Raw genomic sequence first — 18,547 nt, forward strand, 5'->3', positions numbered from 1 at the left:
TTCTGTGAGTGGAGTGGTGGGAATGAATGTGTTTGAGACAGCGAGGTTGGCACAGGATAGAACGTCCTTAAGGGCTCTTGTACATAGGGTCGTTATGAGTTGCAAATGACTCGATGGCACATAACAACAACAACAACCTTCAAATTGTAACTAACTCATTGCTGACTCACTAGCAGGTTTTCTGAGACTGTAAAATGCAGGAGAGGAGTTTATATAGTTTGCCTATTATCACATTACTGATTCCGCCCTGCCCCCATTGTTAAGCTTTCAGAAGTCAGGACTCTTTATATACTATAAATATCATCTTCCAAGAGTGTCATCTAACTAATTAGCTCCTATTTTTGTCCTGGAATCTTAATCATATCTTAATGATTTGCCTAAAATTTAATTTTAATAGAGTGAATTTTCTTGGAAACTCTAGTAGTTTAGAGGTAAGGAATTGTGCAGTCAGCACAAAGGTACGTGGTTCAAATCTACCTGCTACTCTGGGGGAGAAAGATGCCTGTTCTTCCTGTGTGATTTTTCTGGCTCTGAAAACCTGCAGTAGGTTTTCTGTGGGTTGGTTTCAACTTGATGGTGTTCAGCAACTTGCTTATTTTTTAATATTTTATTTAACTGAAACACAAACAAAAACCCAATTCTTGGCCATTAAGTTTGTGCTAACTCATTGTAATCTTCTGTAGAGTTTCCAAGACTAATTTTTTATGGGAGTAGATTGCTCATTTTTTCCCCCCCACTGATTATTTGATGGATTCATGTTGCTCATCCTTTTGTGCTCTCAAGTTGCTTATGACACACCCTAAGTACACAGCTGTGAAGCCTGCAGTATCTTGAGCCAGTATCACTGACTCTGACATACCTACCCCCATAACCCCAGTTACCGTGTCAGTCCTTTCATCTGAGATCTTCCTCTCTTGTGCTGTCTCCACAATTTTTTTTTCTCTCCCTCCACCATTTTGAGCATGATGTCTTTTTCCAAGGATCTCCTGGCTACATGCCCAAAGTATTTGAGATGGAGCTTCAACATGGTAACTTTCAAGAAGTAACTTGGTTTCATCCTCTCCAAGGTACACTTGTTTGTTCTCTTGACAGTCCATCGCATGTTCAAGACTTCTCCAACACCAGAACTCAAAGGCATCAATTCTTGTGTCACCTTTAGTCATTGTCCAGCTCTTTGATGCATAACAAGCAATTTCAAAGACCATGGGTGGTGTTGTTGTTATGTGCCATTGAATCGTTTGCGACTCATAGCGACCCTGTGTACAAGAGCTCTAAACGCTGTTCTATCCTATGCCAACCTAGCCATCTCAAACGCACTTATTCCCACCGCTCCAGTCGCAGAATCGACCCATCTAATCAAAGGTCTTCCTCTCCTTCACCGCCCCTCTCCACTCTGCCAAACATGATGTTCCCTCTCCAAGGACCAGTCCCTCCTTGCAACATGTCCAAAGTATGTCAGATGAAGCTTCAGAATCCTTGACTCCAAGGAGCATTCCGGCTTCACCTTCTCCAAGGCAAACCTCTTTGTTCTCCTAGCAGTCCATGGTGTATTCAACACCATGAATGTTAGAAAATCAAAATTTATATTTTCCTAATGCTACCTTTTATTATAGATGGGGGAAAAAATTGAAATTGACAATGATTTCATCTTTCTTGGATCCACCACATCCTTGATGCCAGCAGTCGAATTAGGAGACGTATAGCATTGGGATTATCTGCTCTCAGGGACCTCTCCAAAGTTCTGAAATTCAGTGGTCCCAGTTTAAAGACACCTGATTCAAACCACAGCCTTTCCAGTCATCTGCTGTGGATTTGAGAGCTGGACAGTGACTAAGGAAAGCATGAGAAGAATGGATGCATTTAAGTTGTGGTGTTAGAGAAGAATGCTCAATATCTGATAGCCTGGCAAAAGAACAGACAGATGTCTTGGAGGAGGTGCAGTCAGGAGTGCTTCTTGGAAGGAAGGACGGTGACATGTTGTTAGGAGAGGCTATCCCTTAGAAAGGGCATCATGCTTGGAAGGGTGCAGGGACAGCCAAGGAGAAGATCATCCTTCATGGGATGAATGGATACAATATCTCTCGTAGTGATTTCAAATGTGTTAGGGATGGGACAGAATAGGACAGAGTTCAAATCCATAGAGTTGCTGTGTGTCATACTTGACCCAGAAGCAGTCTTAACAGCAGTTGTCACAGAATCATTGTGATAATTTTTTAATTTTTTAAAATCTCTGGTGTTTATAACTGTTCAGAACTTTTTCTCAGATTCGTCATCTTAATGTTTACAATAAAAAGAAAAATAAGTTAGTGTCTAAAACTTTCATAGAGTGATGGAAGTGGAGAAAATGATGTCTGAGATAAATTAGTAAAAAGTAGAATCCAGTTTGATAAGTGGAATAGCATTAGTGTTAGAAGTGAATTTTTCTGTTTGCTTACTTTGTGAATGAATAAAGCAACATTTTGCCATGGTGGAGGAAGTAAAGGATAACTAATGTTAAGTCTTTGAAATTTGTATCTGATGATAAAATGTGGTATTTGTGGGAAATAAAGAAATAGATAGATAGATAGATAAGATAGTTTATTTACTATTTCAGGAGTTGATTTACCAACTATTGTAGTGTTCGTAAAGATTATTTTCATTTGCTAATTTTACACTCTCGGCACCAGTAGCCAGGAAATTAGAAGACGTATTGCCATGGAAAAGTCTGCTGTTAGGGACCTCTCCAAAGTACTGAAGCGCAGTGGTGTCTCTTTGGAGACAAAGGTGCATCTGATATAGGCCATGGTCTTTGCTATCACTTGTTATGCGTCAGAGCGTTGGACAATGACTAAGGATGATAGAAGGAGAATTGATACCTTTGAGCTGTGGTGCTGGAGAAGAGTATTGAGGGTACCATGAACTTCTAGGAAACAATCATCCTGGAAAGAATTAAACCGGGCCGCTCCTTGGAGGCAAGGGTTCTGGGGCTCCATCTAACATACTTTGGACATTTGTAAAGAGTGACCAGTCCTTGGATGGGGACATCATGTTTGGTAGGGTGGAGGGACAGCGCAGGAGGGGAAGGCCCTCTATGAGGTGGAGTGATTCAATGGCTGGGGTAATCGGGATAGGAGTGTCAGAGACAGTGCGATGGGCACAGGACAGAGCGGAGTTTAGGGTTGTTGTACATAGGGTCGCTATGAGTCGCATGCGACTCGACGGCACATAACAACAACAACAACCACAATAATTACTTTCGCTCTGCCTGAATTGGGCAGCTTACATCAACAACAGTTGCCTGAACCCCAAATGGGGAGCTGATAAAGTAGTGTGACTTGCTGACTTAGCCCAAGCTTACTGGAGAATGAGGAGTCCTCATATGGATTGAGAAATATAGTGATGTTAGTTTGATTTGGGGTTAGTTTATTTGGATGTATCTGGCTTGGGGCTGCTATTTCATGGAACTAGAGCCAGAGACCTTCACCTAAAATGGCTGGAGGACTGAGGGATTAGTTGTATAGTTATTGTATATTGTTGCCAACTTGTATAGCCTGTTAATAATGTCTAAACTGAGGGATTATATGGTATTGATTATTTACTGTTGCTTGTGGTTATCCTGAATTATGGCCTATTGACCTCCGCAGTAAGCGCCACAATTGTGAATATAGTTCAGCAAAGTCTGTGATCATTGCAATGAATTTTGGACCCAATTACTAGTAAAATTGGTGTTGAAATTGTGGAAGTGTGCAGAAGCATGGGACATTTGTGTCTGACCTTGTAGCTATTAGTTTGGTACTGTGGATGTTGTTGGAGACAGTTGACTTTTGTGTAGCTGGAGAAATCAGACTGAGCCAAACCCATACTGTTCTTACTCCAGTTACACACTTTACAAAATAGACACTATTCGAAATGTTTGTTTCTCTAGTGAAATATTCAGTGTAGTATTTTTTTGTAATTTTATTTTAATAATTTTAATGAACATTTACCGAGATTTTGGATTTACATTCACTCATTGTTGCACTTCTCTACCTGCCCAGCCCTCCGCTCTACCCAGTTCACTCCTCTCTTTGAAAAGCAAAAGAAACACCCCCTCCCTATCCCCCCGCACCTCTCCCACCGCTCCAAGTACATTCCACTATGCAACTTTAATTGTGGACTCTTGTGATAACCATAATACCCTATCATACATCGCTTTTAAAGTATTCTCTCCCTCATCTGTTTCAGTGCAGTATACACAGTTTATCCAGTTGTTCTCAGTCTTACCCTACTCCTGATATCAGTCCCATTTTACAGCTGTGGCACCATGCAGAATTTGTCCTTTTGCAACTGAGATAGTTCACTCAGCTTAATGTCCTCCAGGGTCACCCATTTTGAATAATATTTCATGAGTTCCTTGTTTTTCAATGCAGCGTAGTATTCCACAGCTTCTCTATCCATTCGTTTGTTGATGGGCACCTGGGTTGTTTCCAGCTCCTTGCTATTGTGAACAAACCCGTGATAAACATGGGTGTGCATATATCTGCTTGGATGTCAGTTATGGTGTCTTTGGGATATATTCCCAGTAGTGGAATTGCTGGGTCAAATAGTATCTCTATTTGCAACTGTCAGTGCAGTATTAAAACTGTATTGTGTTGTTGTTGTTACATTATACCTTTGAGTAGGAACCACCTCATACTTGACCTGACTCTCCAGAAGGTTTTCAGAGGCAGTAAATCGCTCCGGAGATTACCCATCTTTCTCCAATAGAGCAGTTCGTGGATTCAGACTCCGTGCTATCGGGCTGTCAGGGCAGCTCCTTACCTCTTAAGTCACGAGTGCTCCCTTGTGGCATATGTTATTTTTTTAATAATATATAATATTACATATTAATATTATAATTTGTTTGTTATTGATGTTACGTGCCATATTGTCACCTGCAACCCATCATATTTATATTGTGATAATGATGATCTATGTTGTTGTATATCATCATCTTGGAACCAACTCATAACCTATCCTCCAGTGGGTTTTCAGAAGCAGTAATTGCAGTGGAGGAGATTGTCCATCCTTCTCCCACAGGGCAGTTAGGAGAATCGAACCTCATGCTTTTGGAATTGCAGCACAGATTCTTAGCAGTAGGCCACCATAGCTTCCCCTTATTAGGTATAGCCAAGTCAATTTTTGACTCATAGCAGCCCACTGTAACAGATGAGAAATGTCCCTTAGGACTTTCTAGGAGTGAATGTGGGAGCAGATCATCAGGTCTTTCTACTCATTAGCTAATGGACTTGAACCACCGAAGACTGGACCTTTATGCAGATTGCCCTATCAGAACTCCCATCATGCTGTTATAGTATGGTCTTTAAAATATTTTTATGTGTATGTATGTGTGTGTGTGTAAAATACATATATGTAATATACATACATACACATATACTTCTGTTAATGGTTGACAGTACATGCCCAGGAAAATGTTTTGCAATGGAAAGTTCTTTGAACAGTAGATTTTCTGCACTAATAGAAATGTGAAACGTCATCTCACATTCTTTCAATGTGTTGTTAAGTGGGACCAGTTCTTAGGAAAAAGACGTCATACTTGAAAAGGTGAATGGTCAGCTAAAGAGGAAGACCCTCAACAAGATGGTTCAGTGATGCTAACAATAGGCTCTGGGATATTAGAGATGAGGAGGATAGCCAAAGATATAGGGCGTTGTTCAGCTCTATTATTCATAGGGTCACTATGAATCATTTGACTCAATAGCACCTAATATCCACAACATTGGATAATGCAGAATAAAAGGGCTTCTCACTTCTTCATTCTGCTTTTCAGGAAAGGGATAAGTATAATCCAGGTTCCTATTTCATTTTTTTCTTACTTGCATTAAAATAAACGTGATTTTTACTTATTATACTGTAGAATGTTTAATATTCCAGGCCTTCCTCATCACACCTACCTTTAATTTTTTAGTTTACCATTGTGCCCTTCTGATTTTTATACCCTTATAGATACCATTACAGTGAGTGTCCCTGTTACATGATCTGGTCATTTTTTTCCTTAGTGAAATATTTTACATATTTTTATTCACTGTATACGTGCAACTTAACAACAACATACACATGCATGCCCTTTCTCTACAGTTAGAAAAACCAAGTGATTGATTTTTATTTCCTTAACAGAGATTATGAGACAGGAGATTTATTCATTTCTTCCCAGCAGCAGCTGCTGTGCTCAGTGTTAATCTAATAATCCTAGTAGTGTTTGCTGTAGCAAAGCAGAGGTATCTCTGTATCAGTTCCATACAGTTAAGTGTCCTTATTGCCTTTTTAACTTTTCTTTTGGGGCTGATGTTATTTTTTCATTCTTTCAGAGTCTTCTTAAGATTTTTGTTGAATTTAAGTATTTAAATTTTCATTATCCTGATTCTTTTCAGACTGAAAAAGACTGAACTTTTTTTCCAAGAATCCTACTCCCTTTTTCGTGGACTATAATCTATGATTCTAGGATTCTTATTTCTTTTTATGGTTAGCCAAAATTTGTTGTGACCCACACAGTCAAATAAATGCCTTTGCTTAATCAGTGAAACACAGATAGAAATTCCTCTATCATCATAATTTTATACAATAGAATACCATAAGGAGCCCTGGTGGCGAATTGTGAAATACCGTAAGAATGCTTAAGTGAAATCAGATGGATATTCATGTGTTGGCAAGTGGTGATCAATAGAAAGAACAACTTCTAGTAAAATATGAATATTTAAATAAAATATATTTTAAACTTGAAATGTAAATTCATATTCTTGTAGTAAGTGTATTTGAAGATAAAAGGATTCCTAATAGTAGTTGTCTGTAGGGTAACATTGGGAGACTGAGAGGATGAAAGGAGAGGGTTATTTTTTCTTCTTCATTTTACATTCTGCGTTGACTTTTTTCTTTTAAAGCAAGAACATTTAAATTTTTCTAAACAAAGAAATACATTAAGGATTTAAACTTTATATCAAAGCATAAAGATTATGTTACATGATCCTTGATGCTCTTTAAAATAAAATACACAACAGGAAGTCTTTGATTTTGTGGTTAGATAACAATTACATATTTGAGTATGGCATTGTGTAGGTTCCCTTCCACCCACCAATGTTAAAGTTATGTCATCTGTTCTCTCCATAATCTCTCTTTTCGAGATTCTCTACCTTTTTTTGTGCTAGTATATTCCTGCCTTAAGTTTTAGCCAGTGAGCCTTATTATAGTGCAAATGTAATAAATGTTTTATCTAGATCTTAATATAATTCATCTAGGCAGAGGTGAAGATTTCATGACTGTACTTCTCGAACTAGCAAAATGTCATTCATTAGTTGTAAGAAAGGCCACTTCCAGAACTAGAATCACCTTGAGTCCCATCTCACAATTGCTTTCTAAAATATCATTAAGAACCTCTCTGCAAATCCCTAGCTTTCTAATTCTCCAGCTTTGGTAGCCAAAGACAAGAGGTTCTCATCCACTAGCTACTCTGAAAGAAAGATAGGATTTATAGCTTCTGGAAACCTGTAGAATCAGCTGTGAGACACTTCCAGCTTGATGGCATGTAATAACAATAGTAGCAAAACCATACTAAAACAGTTTCTTTAGGTCTAAATTTAAAAAATTTAAAAAAATTAAAGCTCTAGCTTTAAATTTTTTTAAGCAGAGTTGATCCATATCTCACATCCTTCATCACTATTTTAACAACTGAATTTCTCCAGTTTGCTTTACATAGTACTTTACTATTATAATTTTCGTGGGAGACCATCCATATTTCATATAGTAACTAGAAAGTGATTTTTCTCTTACTAAAGGCACTGGGAAAAAAATCTGACTTAATAAATTATGACTGTAAATAGACAAATGATTGGCTTCTGCATTTTTATTGAGATCCCAGTACGTGACTTACTGAGCAAGGGCTAAGTTTGGTTGCCTGCCTCTCTACTTTGATTACATATAAATAATCTTTCTTGAGTCACTCTGAGGATGAAATTATTATTCATTCATTTGCAATATATTTTGGACTACTTGGGTTTTCCTCTGTTTTTTAACATTTCTTCTAAAGTAATTCTTCCCCTAAACCTAATTCTGGGGCTAGTATGTTGTGAATCGGTTTTATGCTGGAAGTTATGGTGGCTCCTCACATCTTGCAGAGGATATGGAATGCTCGGGGCTCTTATGGCTTCTTTTCATCCCAAGTGGGTGTCAGCAGATGGTACTTGCCAGTTGAACTGGGGGTCTCTGGCTAACAGTTCACCAACATGTGGGCGTGCTGGAATTTTTTAAATGCTGTAAGGCCCTAGGGCCTGGTTTTAATTATTTTTGGTTCCACATTTTTCTAGGTGGTATAGCACTGGCCTATTTGCCATACAGAGGTTGCTGTGATGCTTAACACTGTGACCTTGATGTGCCATATGTAATCCTGGTCACCCATGGTGGACAGTATTTGGTGGAGCTCCTTGAATAAAACAAGCTTGGAAGCAGGAGTGGCATCCACTTCCGAAATAGCTTGCCTCTGGAAACCCTATGAACTTGGAGAAATGAAGAAAGTTATACAAGTGTTCATGTCTTTTGTTCATAGGGTTGCTATAAGTCATCTATGACTTGATGGCACTTAACAACAACAGCAACAACAAACTGAATTCTTAATGTATACTTTCAGATCTTTCTATTTAAGAGTCTTTCTGAGAACGATCATTTAACCAGGGCGCAGAATGGAAAGCAACTGTTTATTTAATCTAGTGTTTAAGGTCAATTTATTGTTAAATTTCATTGTTTTATTAAGCTTTAGTTCCAGTAGCAACTGAGATACATATTGCAGCTAGCAGTTTGGGTCAGAAAGGTTAGTCAAGAAATCTTTTAAGTGTAAAGAAATTTTGCTTTTAACTATAAATTTGTAACACTTTTATACCCTTTATTGGCAGAAACCTATATTCTGTTTCCAGGAATTTTGTATTTTGACTGATAAGTATTGTTTCCTTTGTTCCTAAAGAAGTTTGACATTCATGTCTTCACACAGCCTTGGGAAACATGTCTTCTAATTCAGTTTGTTCAACAGTTTTCTGTTGAAACCATGAAATCAGTTAAGCAAATAAACAAAACCAATAAAATACTGAATTCTGTAGGAATTCCTTTGAGAGATTAGAGTTACTAATAAATTATTTCTCTTCTGATGGAAAGTCTCTGGAAACTGTTTGTCTTTTTAAAGTGTAATTGGTCAGATGTGAAAAATAATGTATTAAAACTTTGTAAATAAACCAGTATTTTTTTTTAAAAAAAGTATAATTTGTAGAATCTGATATGATAGCCTGTGTTTTTGTTGTTCGTATAGCCATTTGGAGGCAGGAGTGGCATCCATCCACTTCGTAAGCAACGTGCTTCTGGAAACTATGACTTTGATAAATGACACTAGTTATAGAAAGTCTTTAGGCCTTTTGTTCATAAGGTTGCTGTGAGTCATGTCAACAACAACATAGCCATTTGTAGGTTGTTTAATTTAGACCTAGTGAATTACTTTGCTGAGGATGTTGGGGTTGAGAGAGACTTCAGAATTGAAGATAAAATCAAAGAGATACCATAAACACTTGTGTAGAGTCTTCAGATACTAAATGAAAATTACCTACCTAATTGCTCAAAGATTATTGAACAAATTATGTTGGTAAATAATTCTGTTTCTTGCCTTTCAGGGTTCATGTCATAATAAGAAACAATGTTTAAAAAGTCAGGCTCTTGGAATTGAAAGACATTAATGCTTTTTATGTTGTAGGAACTACCTTCTGTTGAAGAACTCACTATTATTCTGCCTGAAGATATTGAATTAAAGCCTCTTGGGGTGGTTTCAAGTATTATTGAGCAATTAGGTAGGTAAATAATTTTGTTATCCAAATATGTCTAAATAATGAAATAAAGATTTTATGAGTAGTGACTTTCTTTAATATGTAATATTTCGTTTTGTAGTCATGAAATTTAAAAGGAAAAAATCTGGTTTTATTACCTAGAGGATATAAGACTACATTATCTTTATAAAACAATTAAAATATACTTTCCCAGAATTTTCATGAATTTGATGTTTTAGTGTTCTTTTGCTGCCTTTAACAAATTACTACAAACATAATGACTTAAACTGACACAAAAAGTTTGTTATCTGAAGTCTGACATGAATCACGCTGGGCTGTTTTTCTTTGTGGAAGTTTGGTAAGAGAATCTTTATTTCCTTGTCTCTTCCACCTTCTAAAGCCTGCTTGTGTTGTTTTGTGGCCCTCTTCCTCTCTCTAGTAATAGAACATCTCAGTGATGATTCCATGCTCACATCTCTTTCAGAAAGATTACTTGCCTTTAAGGATTCTTGTTACTAGCATTAGCACATCTAGATGATCTAGAATCTCACATCCAGAACCGTAACCAGAAATTCTAAATTGGTAAAGTTCTGTGTTTTAAAACTAAGGTGAAGAAATAAACTATTACATTATACTGAAACCAAGACACGGTCATTTGAACAGAAAAGGAGATTCTGGCGCATTCAAACCAAAGGTAGCACCACTGGCGTTTTGAATCTACCAGGAGGCTCTAAAGGAGAAAGACAGGCAATCTCCTCTGTGCAAATTACCACCTCATTGGAGGGCCAATTTTGGATTGTTTCAACTCATTGACAATGAGATATTTTTGTTTAAAGGACTTAAATGACACACAGAATTCAAATCGTGCTTATGCTAAATGAGTCAGTGATAGAAAGGAAGTTTTAGGTTTTATTTCAAGTTCTAATAATTTGGAAGCAGGAGTGACATCTACTTCCAAAGTAACATGCCTCTGGAAACTCTATGAACTTTGATAAAGATTAATAGTTGTAGGGGCTTCAGGCCTTTTGTTCACAGGGTCGCAATGAGTCATGCTCAACTCAAAGGCAACCAACAGCAACAACTAAAAACTAATACTGTATAATTTGGCATTTTTTAAAAAAGTAATCAAAAATTTCATTAATGTGAAACTTTCTATTATGAAGTACATTCCTAAATAATTACATTTATTCTTTTTTACTTACGGAATTTAATAATGTGTATAGATGAGCACAGAACTCATAATTTTTAGTCTCTTAGTCTTGTCACATAAGAAAAATTTATGTCATAATTTATTATTCTCTAGGAAAAATAAACAGAGGAACACTCTAAAATTAAGTGTTTTTACAATGTAAGATAACTAAGTTTATTTTCACTAGCTGCTTGGTGCATAGAATCATAAAAATAAAATGTAATACAGGAGGAAGGACATTGGAACTAGGACTCTAGATTGTGCACTCGTCTTTCATGAAAATGAAAGTGTTGGATTAAATGAGATTTAATTTTGTGTAATTTGATTCTGGGAAGGAAAGGTAGGAAAATAAGATGATCAAGAATGAGTTGTTAAGTGGTCATTGTCATGATAGGTCTTAGAAGTGAGTGACTGTCATGAGACAGATGTGTTTAAGAAGTTAGAAGTTCTTTTTCAGGGCACTAGCTCTAGAAGAAGGCTCTCTTCTGCACTGTCCACTCTGTAGAAAAAAATGCTTGTTTTAGCTTCTCTCCTTTCTTTGATTCCTGGACTTGTAGATTCGAGTGCTTTTTCTATCTTCAGATCGTGGCGATGAAGTTCTTTTCTGTTTATCTGTGCATAGTCTTTTTTTGGGCAGTGTTAGGATTATGTACAAGTTCCATTCTTAAATTGAAATGTATATAAGTTTTGGAGTAGTTAGGTATTGTTGTTATGTAATATCTAGCAAAAATTTGTCTTGCTATATAGTGTTTCTCTGAATGCATTTAAACACTTGCAAATACTGTTGAACACCTGTAGCATATATGTTGATGTATCATCAGGTCAGAACCTACCCAAAGCTGTCCTGTCAGCTGGTTTTCAATCACTGAAAATCACACAGGAGGAAATAGCCCATCCGTCTCCTACAGAGCAATTGGTGGGCTATGCTTTCAGAATGTCAGCACATCACCTTACCAGTAGGTCACCAGAACTCCCTGTAAGCATAAGATATTAGCATATTACAGTAAAAATAATAATTTGATATATGTTACAAAGTAATGCTTGTATATTATTATGAGTCACTGTATCTTGAATATTTAATTTGCTATGCTTCACAGGACTTGATTGAATTAGGTGTATATGGATTGTATAACAGACTTTAAACCAATGACTTCATGTGTCTCAGTGGTAATTACTTTAAGACATCCCCAACCTTGATTGACGTAGCTAAGAACCCTATTCTCAACAGGGAGTACATTCTCTGATGTTACTTCTTGTGTGTGTGCAGAGTCAGAAATCGGTTCTGACTCATATTGATGCTATAGGACAGAGTAGAATTACCCCATGTGGTTTTCTACATGTAATCTTTACAGAAACAGATTAATACCTCTTATTCTTTGGAGCAGCTGGCTAGAAACACACCATCACCCTTTCAGTTAACAGCCAGGCACTTAACCACTGTGTTAACAAATCTTCCATTGTTCTTTTTTTGTACCCTTGATTTGGAGATGACTTAAAACTGACCATCTGGCAAGTTTTCAAAATCTTTAAATTGCTCAGCAGGAGACTATCTTTTTCTTCCCCAGAACAGCTGGTGGGTTTGAACAGCATCTCTTTAGGTTGGCAGAACAATCCTTATAACTGAGCCAGCTGAGCTCCCTAAATCAGATAAAAAACCAAAAGTCAAACATACTGCTGTCAGGTTCTATACAACCCATAGGAATTCTCCTTTGAGAATCTGAGACTGTAAATGTTTAGAGGAGACTCCTTATCTTTTTCTGTGAAAAACTACTGGTGGCTTTGAACCTGGAGTTTTAATTAGCAGTGCTATATTCCTGGTGCTGCCTATCCATACACATTTAATATAGCGGAGTATTCTTGCTTTTTGCTCCAATGTTCTAAGAGTTTATTATGTTTGGCGTTTCCCCCCCCTCTGGTAGATTGGATGTTTAACGTTTATAGCACTTGTAACTGCTAGACCTCTGAGATAATGGTTTAGCTTTTTTGAAAAGGGAAGTTTATTATAATAAAAGTTGATGTGAATGCTATCATTTTTACATCTATTCAGAGGAATATGCTTTAGAATAGCCCTCGCTTTCACCTTTTTTTTCTGTGTCAATAAACAAGCAATGCTTATGTACCTAGAATTAAAAAAACTATTTAAAAATTGGGGCTTTGACTAAATAGAATTACATTTTTTAATAATAATTATATATACAGTTTGAATTTATTGATTCTTTAGAGTAATTCTCTTTTTGTTAGATTTTATACTGCTTTTCCCCCAATTACTAAAAATTAACTGTTTTGTGTTCAGCAAAAATATGCGGACACTATCTCCTTGTGCTACTTGTTAAATCTTTTTACTGAAGTGGAATAGTGAACTGCGATATATAATCCTACATTTAATGTGATTCCATCTTCAAGTTTAAAAATGATGTTGGAGTTTAAAGCCTTAATTGTTATCTAACTGAAATCTTAACATAATTTATTTTGCTTTATTTTTCAGTAATAATTGAATCTTTGACATGTGTACCACCAGTTAATGAGGACACAGTAATTTTTAGAAGCGATCGACAAGCAGCAGGAAAGGTATATTTAAAAAACCCAACAAAATAAGAAACTTCAAGTCATTACAGTAATTATATTGTGTACATTATGTGGTTGGATATTTCTTTTTCCACTAACTTTTTATTGTAATATTTCAAGGGGAAAAAAAGGAATAGTCAGCATGTCAGCCAGACAAAAATTAAAAATAGATCAAGTTTAGAAATTAATATGTTTCTTTATTGTTTAGTTTTCATACATTTCCATATATATCTTGAAAAAAGTTTGCTAGTTTTAGTTGATGAATCTCTAGAGCTCTCAGTGTTGGTACATTCTTGATTTTCTTCACTATCTTGTGTCCGTATGTGAGTTGATACAGGATTCAGTTTATAATACTTCCCGGTACTCTTTGCCATGTAAGTCATTAAAATATAGAATATTTTCTAGCATTTGTCAGATTCTTTACTAGGCAGTGAGCTTACTTGCTGAATATAGCATAATCCCTGGTCTTCTAAACACAAGAGTTGAGTGTAGAAGACAAGTAACATCTATAACTTTCAATTTTGTAGCAGTTCTAAAACTTTTTTGGTTTGCAAATTCTTTACATTTTACTAATGGAACAACCTTATGCCCATGAAAGACTACATACATTACTGTTCAAATAGACAATATAGAGAAGTTAGCAGAGCACACAGCTTCCTATTAAGAACAAAGTACAAACCCAGTATTGCTAGTTGTTGTTGTTATGTGCTGTTGAGTCACCTGTGACTCATTGCGATCCTATGTTCAATATCCCTAAACCCTGCTCTATCCTGTGCCAGTCTGTTTCTAACACGTGTACCTCAACTACCTTAGTCATGGAATCAATCCACCTCATATAGGGTCTTCCTCTCCTGTGCTGTTCCTCCACCCTCCCAAGCATGACGTCCCTCTCCAAGGACTGGTTTCTCTTTCAACATGTCCAGAGTATGTCAGATGAAGCTTCAGAATCATTGCCTCCAAGGAGCAGCCTGGTTTATCCCTCTCTCTAGGACGAACTTGTTCATTTTCTTAGCAGTCCATGGTATATTCAATACCCTTCTGCAACACCACAGCTCAAAGGCATCAATTCTACTTCTATCCTCCCTAGTCATTGTTCAGCTCTCTGATGCATAGCAGGTGATTTAAATATCATGGCCTGTATCAGGCGCAACTCACTCTCCAGAGTAACATCATTACTCTTCAGTACTTTGGCAAGGTCTCTAACAGCAGACTTTCCTATCGCAATACATCTTTTGATTTCTTGGCTTCTGGTGCCAGGAGTATTGATAGTGGAGCCAAGCAAAGTAAAACTGTTAACAGTCTCATTCTCTTCACCATCCATCTTGATGCTGCCAATTGGCCCAGTGGTGAGAATCTTTGTCTTAATATTGAGCCTCAATCCATATTGAAGGCTGCAGTCCTTGACCCTTTGCAGCAAGTGCTTCAGGTCCTCCTCAGTTTCAGCAAGCAGGGTTGTGTCATCTGCATAACGCAGATTGTTGATAAATCTTCCACCAATCTTGACCCCACATTTCTGCTCATAGAGCTCAGCCTCCCGGATAATCTGTTCTGCATATAGGTTGAAAAGGTATGGAGACAGGACACATCCCTGGCATACGCCCTTCCCAGTTTTGAACCATGCAGTGTTTTCTTTGATCTGACGACTGCCTCTTGGTCAAAGTATAGATTTCTCATTAGCACAATCGAGTGTTCTGGGATTCCCATTCTCAGAGTCAGCCACAATTTGTTATGAATGATAGTAAAGGAAAATGTCCAAGATGCACTGAAGGCACTGGTGAAAAACAAAGTTCCATGAATTGATAATAAGTTAAAAAATTGAGATGTTGACAACATTAGGATACAGTGGCTAATAAGTTAAAAAATTGAGATGTTGACAACATTAGGATACAGTGGCTAGATGTAGTCACTGATTTTTACTAAGAAAAAGAAAAAACTGAAAAAAGGAGACAGCTACCTAGTGAAGCAGTTGTGGGGAAAATGATATCTATATTATGTGAAAGCTGGTTTGACAATGTGGATATTATAGAACAGTATCATTTGTGCCACACACTGGTAAAATCTTACTGAATATAATTAAGAAATGCCTCTCTCACCCTAACAGGTAAATAGAGATACTTAGCTAAATTCTAAAGGATGAAGAATGAAGTATTCCTTATAACACAGATCTTGTCTTAAAATAGAGAATACAAGAAGAATGTTTATGTCTATTTTATTGACTATGCAATGTAGTAATTAAATGTACTGTGGCCTGCAAAAGAGGGAAAAAAACATATTCTGGAAGGAATATAGTGTGGAGACATTAACTTATGATTTATAACATTAAAAATGATGCTGTAATATGCCTCTTTCATCTCTGCAATTCTGATAGGAAGAGATCGAAAATAATATTTTAGAGCTCATTGACATTTTAGCTATTTAAATGTCACTTGCTGTTTTTAGGGTAATTATAACCTTCTGAATGGTAGTGTCCTCGTGAATCGCTGTTTTATGGTTTATTTTAAACAACTGAATGTCATTTAAACTAGCCATGTTGTTATTATGTGCCATTGAGTTGTCTGTGATTCATAGCGACCTCAATTACAAGAGTCCTAAACCCTACTCTATCCTGTGTCAGCCTCACTGTCTCTGACACACCTACTCCCATTACCCCAATCACTGATCAAGGGTCTTCCTTTCTTGTGCTGTCCCTCCACCCTCCCAAGCATGATGTCCCTCTTCAGGGACTGGTCCATCCTTGCAACATGCCCAAAGAATTTCAGACGTAGATTCAGGATCCTTGCCTTTAGGGAGCAGCCCGGTTTCACCCTCTCCAGGACAAACCTGTTTGTTTTCCTAGCTGTCCATGATATATTAAACACTCTTCTCCAGCACCACAACTCAAAGGCAGCAATTCTCCTTCTGTCATCCCTAGTCACTGCCCAGCTCTCTGGTGCTTAGCACGCAATTGGGAAGACTATGGCCCGGATCAGGTGTAAATGTTTCCAGCCTGATGTCATCGTCGTTCTTGAGTACTCTGGAGAGGTCCCTGACAGCTGACTTTCCCAATACAAATCGTCTCCTGATTTCCTATCTCCTGGTACCAAGAGTGCTGATTGTGGAACCAAGCAAACTAAAACTATTAACAATCTCGATCTCTTCACCATCCATAATGATGATGAGAATCTTTGTTTTCTTGATATTGAGCCTCATCCCTGGTGGACACCCCGATTTTGAACCATGCAGTATCTTCTTGCTCTGTTCTGACAACTACCTCCTGGTTCAAGTTTAGGTTTTGCATAAACACAAATGTTCTGGTATTCCCATTCTTAGAGCCTACCAGTTTGTTGCAATTCACAAGCCTTTGCATAAAGATCAAAATGGAGAATATGTATATGGTGTCAGAAACTCTAAAATTGGGTTTTGTAGCCATTGTGTTAACCCCTTTTGGAGGGGCATGGTCTCTAGCTGTCTTAACCACAGACACATGATCTTGAAAATTATCAAGATCTGTGGGACCAGTATAAGAGCGTGAGCTTTCCACACTGTGAAAAAGGATCCTAATGGTGATGGAGAAACTCTGAAGAGACTGTGAAGAGGCTGTTACAAGGTATAATCAGAGGAACCCTGTGATAAAGGCCACAGTTAAAGGTTTTGCTTGCTGAATGATTGAAGGAAAAACTGACTTGTAACTGCTCTGAGGCAAACTTTGCTTGAGATTGAGGAAACCAGAGGCTTCTTCCATTTGTGCTCCTGAACTCAACCTATATTCACTAATTTGGAGACTCTGGCTTGAGATTGTTAGACTAAACCTGGACTTGCATTGTTCAATAATAATCTTTGCCTCCCCAACTCTCCAGTTTATTTCCATAATAAACCCCACAGCTCTGAGTAAAGTCTGAGTTGGCAATAAATATTGGAACTAATGATTGGTAGAAAGAGGTGCAGGAGCATGGGGAGGGGTGGCATGTCTGACTGAGCAGCTCTCTGTTTGCTGCTAGGGATATTATTGATGGAGATAGTTGCCATTTATGAAGCAGGCAGAAGTCAGACCTGGCTTTGCCCATGTTAGTACTACTCCTTTTGCAACCTGCTATCAAAAATTAATTGATTTCTATAAAAAAATAGATCCTTTCATAAAAGTTGCTTCTATTTGCATTGGTCCAATTTGTCTAAATTATTTAAAGGTTACTAAGTAATCTTTTATACTATGTATTTTTTTAATTACTTACCTTTTGTATTTTGTCATATTTCTACTCAATGACTCTAGTAATTTCGTTTCTTAGAAATCAGTATTTACAAAATCTGGAGTCAAATGAAGTCTTACATAGATTTTTATTCAGGCATTTACTATAGTGAAGATACTGGAAATAGATAAAATATCCCATAGTTTAAAATTTTCTTTCTATGTACATAGAAACACACACCTAAAGCTTTTAAAATTACTCTTATTAGTTAATCAGAAGGTCCATAGTTCCATTTCATTCAGGAGCTTTGGCAAGAAAAGACATTATGATCTTTTTCAGTTAAGATTGTTGTCAAGTTGTTGTGGCCCATAGTGACTCTGTGTATATATCAGCTTTGAAGCCTGCCCTATCCTGATCCAGTCTCAGTGATTCCAACACACCTCTCCCCATTTCCCTACTGTATCAGTCCATCTCATCTGAGGTCTTCCTCTCCTTACATTGTCCCTCCACCTTTCCAAGCATGATGTCCTTCCCCAAGGATTGGTCCCTCCTGGCCACGTGTCCGAAGTTTGTGAGGCAGAGCTTCAAAATCCTAGCTTCCAAGGAGAAACTTAACTTTGCTATCTCCAAGACACACCTGTTTGTTTTCTTGGTTGTCCATAGAATGTTCAAGATGCTTCTTCAGTACCACAACTCAAAGCCATCAATTCTTTTGTCATCCTTGGTCGTTATTCAGCTCTCTGATGCATAGCAAATAATTATGAAGTAATTGTAGTGATTGTGAAGTAATATTAATGATACTGTTCTATAATTCCCACACT

The 18,547-nt window shown here is 37.2% G+C and overlaps 1 protein-coding gene across 1 annotated transcript in view; it reads left to right on the plus strand.

Annotated features, from left to right (window-relative positions):
* Positions 1-18,547, plus strand: part of NAF1 (nuclear assembly factor 1 ribonucleoprotein) — a 45,007-nt gene that overhangs the window by 12,514 nt on the left and 13,946 nt on the right. Inside the window, exons 3-4 of the mRNA XM_006892772.1 lie at positions 9,740-9,833; positions 13,484-13,566. Of these exons, the coding sequence (XP_006892834.1) occupies positions 9,740-9,833; positions 13,484-13,566 (177 nt within the window). The remainder of the gene's footprint in view (positions 1-9,739; positions 9,834-13,483; positions 13,567-18,547) is intronic.

Source organism: Elephantulus edwardii, unplaced genomic scaffold, assembly GCF_000299155.1.
Source record: "Elephantulus edwardii isolate Elephantulus edwardi_28Jun2011 unplaced genomic scaffold, EleEdw1.0 scaffold00119, whole genome shotgun sequence".
Classification (NCBI taxonomy): Eukaryota; Metazoa; Chordata; class Mammalia; order Macroscelidea; family Macroscelididae; genus Elephantulus; species Elephantulus edwardii.